Here is a 1,185-nt window from a genome sequence, read left to right as displayed (position 1 = left end):
GTCCCCATTGACCCCAATGTCCCCATTGACCCCAATGTCCCCATTGACCCCAACGTCCCCATTGACCCCAAGGTCCACAATGACCCCAATGTCCCCGTTGACCCCACTGACCCCAACGTCTCCATTGACCCCAGTGTCCCCATTGACCTCAGTGCTCTGAATGACCCCAACGTCTCCATTGACCCCAACGTCTCCATTGACCCCAACGTCCCCATTGACCCCAATGTCCCCATTGACCCAATGTCCCCATTGACCCAACGTCTCCATTGACCCCAACGTCTCCACTGACCCCAACGTCTCCATTGACCCCAACGTCCCCATTGACCCCAACGTCTCCATTGACCCCAATGTCCCCATTGACCCCAACGTCCCCATTGACCCCAATGTCCCCATTGACCCCAATGTCCCCATTGACCCCAAGGTCCCCACTGACCCCAACGTCCCCATGGACCCCAATGTCCCCATTGACCCCAAGGTCCCCCTTGGCCCCAATGACCCCACTGACCCCATGGTCCTTATTGACCTCAATGCTTTGAATGACCCCAAGGTCTCCATTGACCCCAATGTCCCCAGTGTCCCCAACGTCCCCAATGATCCTGAGGTCCCCATTGACCCCGAGGTCCCCAACATCCCCCTCACCTGGAACCCGAGGCACCTCCCGTAGAAGCACCCGCAGTGCATGGTGCTGTACTCCTGCAGCACCGCCTCCCCCAGCCCGGATTCCTCGGCCGCGAACAGCGCCCCCTGGGGGCTGGCGGCCAGCACCCCCTGCGCCAAACACAGCAACGCCCGCAGCTGCCCCAGGGCCGCCCCGTAGGCCTCGAGCTCGGCGGCGTTGTGAGCCGGGCGGAAGAAGACGCTCTGACGCCGGGCGGCCACGTAGCGGCACTTGGCCACCGCGTGGGCCACGCAGCGCCGGGTGGCGGCCACCAAACTGCGGTAACCGTTGCCCGGGGTGGAAGGGTCCAGGTCGAAGCGGTGCTGCAGGCGTTGCAGGTGGCGGAGGGCCGGCTCCAGGCGGCCTCCGTGGTGGCGGAGGAGGTGGCAGGCGGCGGCGAAGCGGCGGCCGACGGCGGTGCCCGTGTTGAGGAAGAAGGCGGCGTTGTCGGCGGCCAGGGACGAGAGGGCGCGGAAGAGGGGGCGGGGGTCCGGAGACGGGTGGGGGTCCATGGCGGCCCCTGGGGA

General features: G+C 65.5%; 1 protein-coding gene across 2 annotated transcripts in view; it reads right to left on the bottom strand.

Annotated features, from left to right (window-relative positions):
- The window catches only part of LIPE (lipase E, hormone sensitive type), an 8,919-nt gene extending 7,745 nt beyond the window's left edge, over positions 1 to 1,174 (bottom strand). For both annotated transcript variants that reach the window (XM_021383993.1, XM_021383992.1), the window contains exon 1: positions 640 to 1,174. In XM_021383993.1, coding sequence (XP_021239668.1) covers positions 640 to 1,170 — 531 coding nt within the window. In that variant the 5' untranslated portion in view covers positions 1,171 to 1,174. The remainder of the gene's footprint in view (positions 1 to 639) is intronic.
- Positions 1,175 to 1,185: the final 11 nt, after the last annotated feature.

This window comes from Numida meleagris, unplaced genomic scaffold (assembly GCF_002078875.1).
Source record: "Numida meleagris isolate 19003 breed g44 Domestic line unplaced genomic scaffold, NumMel1.0 unplaced_Scaffold843, whole genome shotgun sequence".
In the NCBI taxonomy this organism is placed as follows: Eukaryota; Metazoa; Chordata; class Aves; order Galliformes; family Numididae; genus Numida; species Numida meleagris.
The sequence above is the reverse complement of the archived record's forward strand: the minus strand, read 5'-3'. Positions and strand labels throughout refer to the sequence as shown.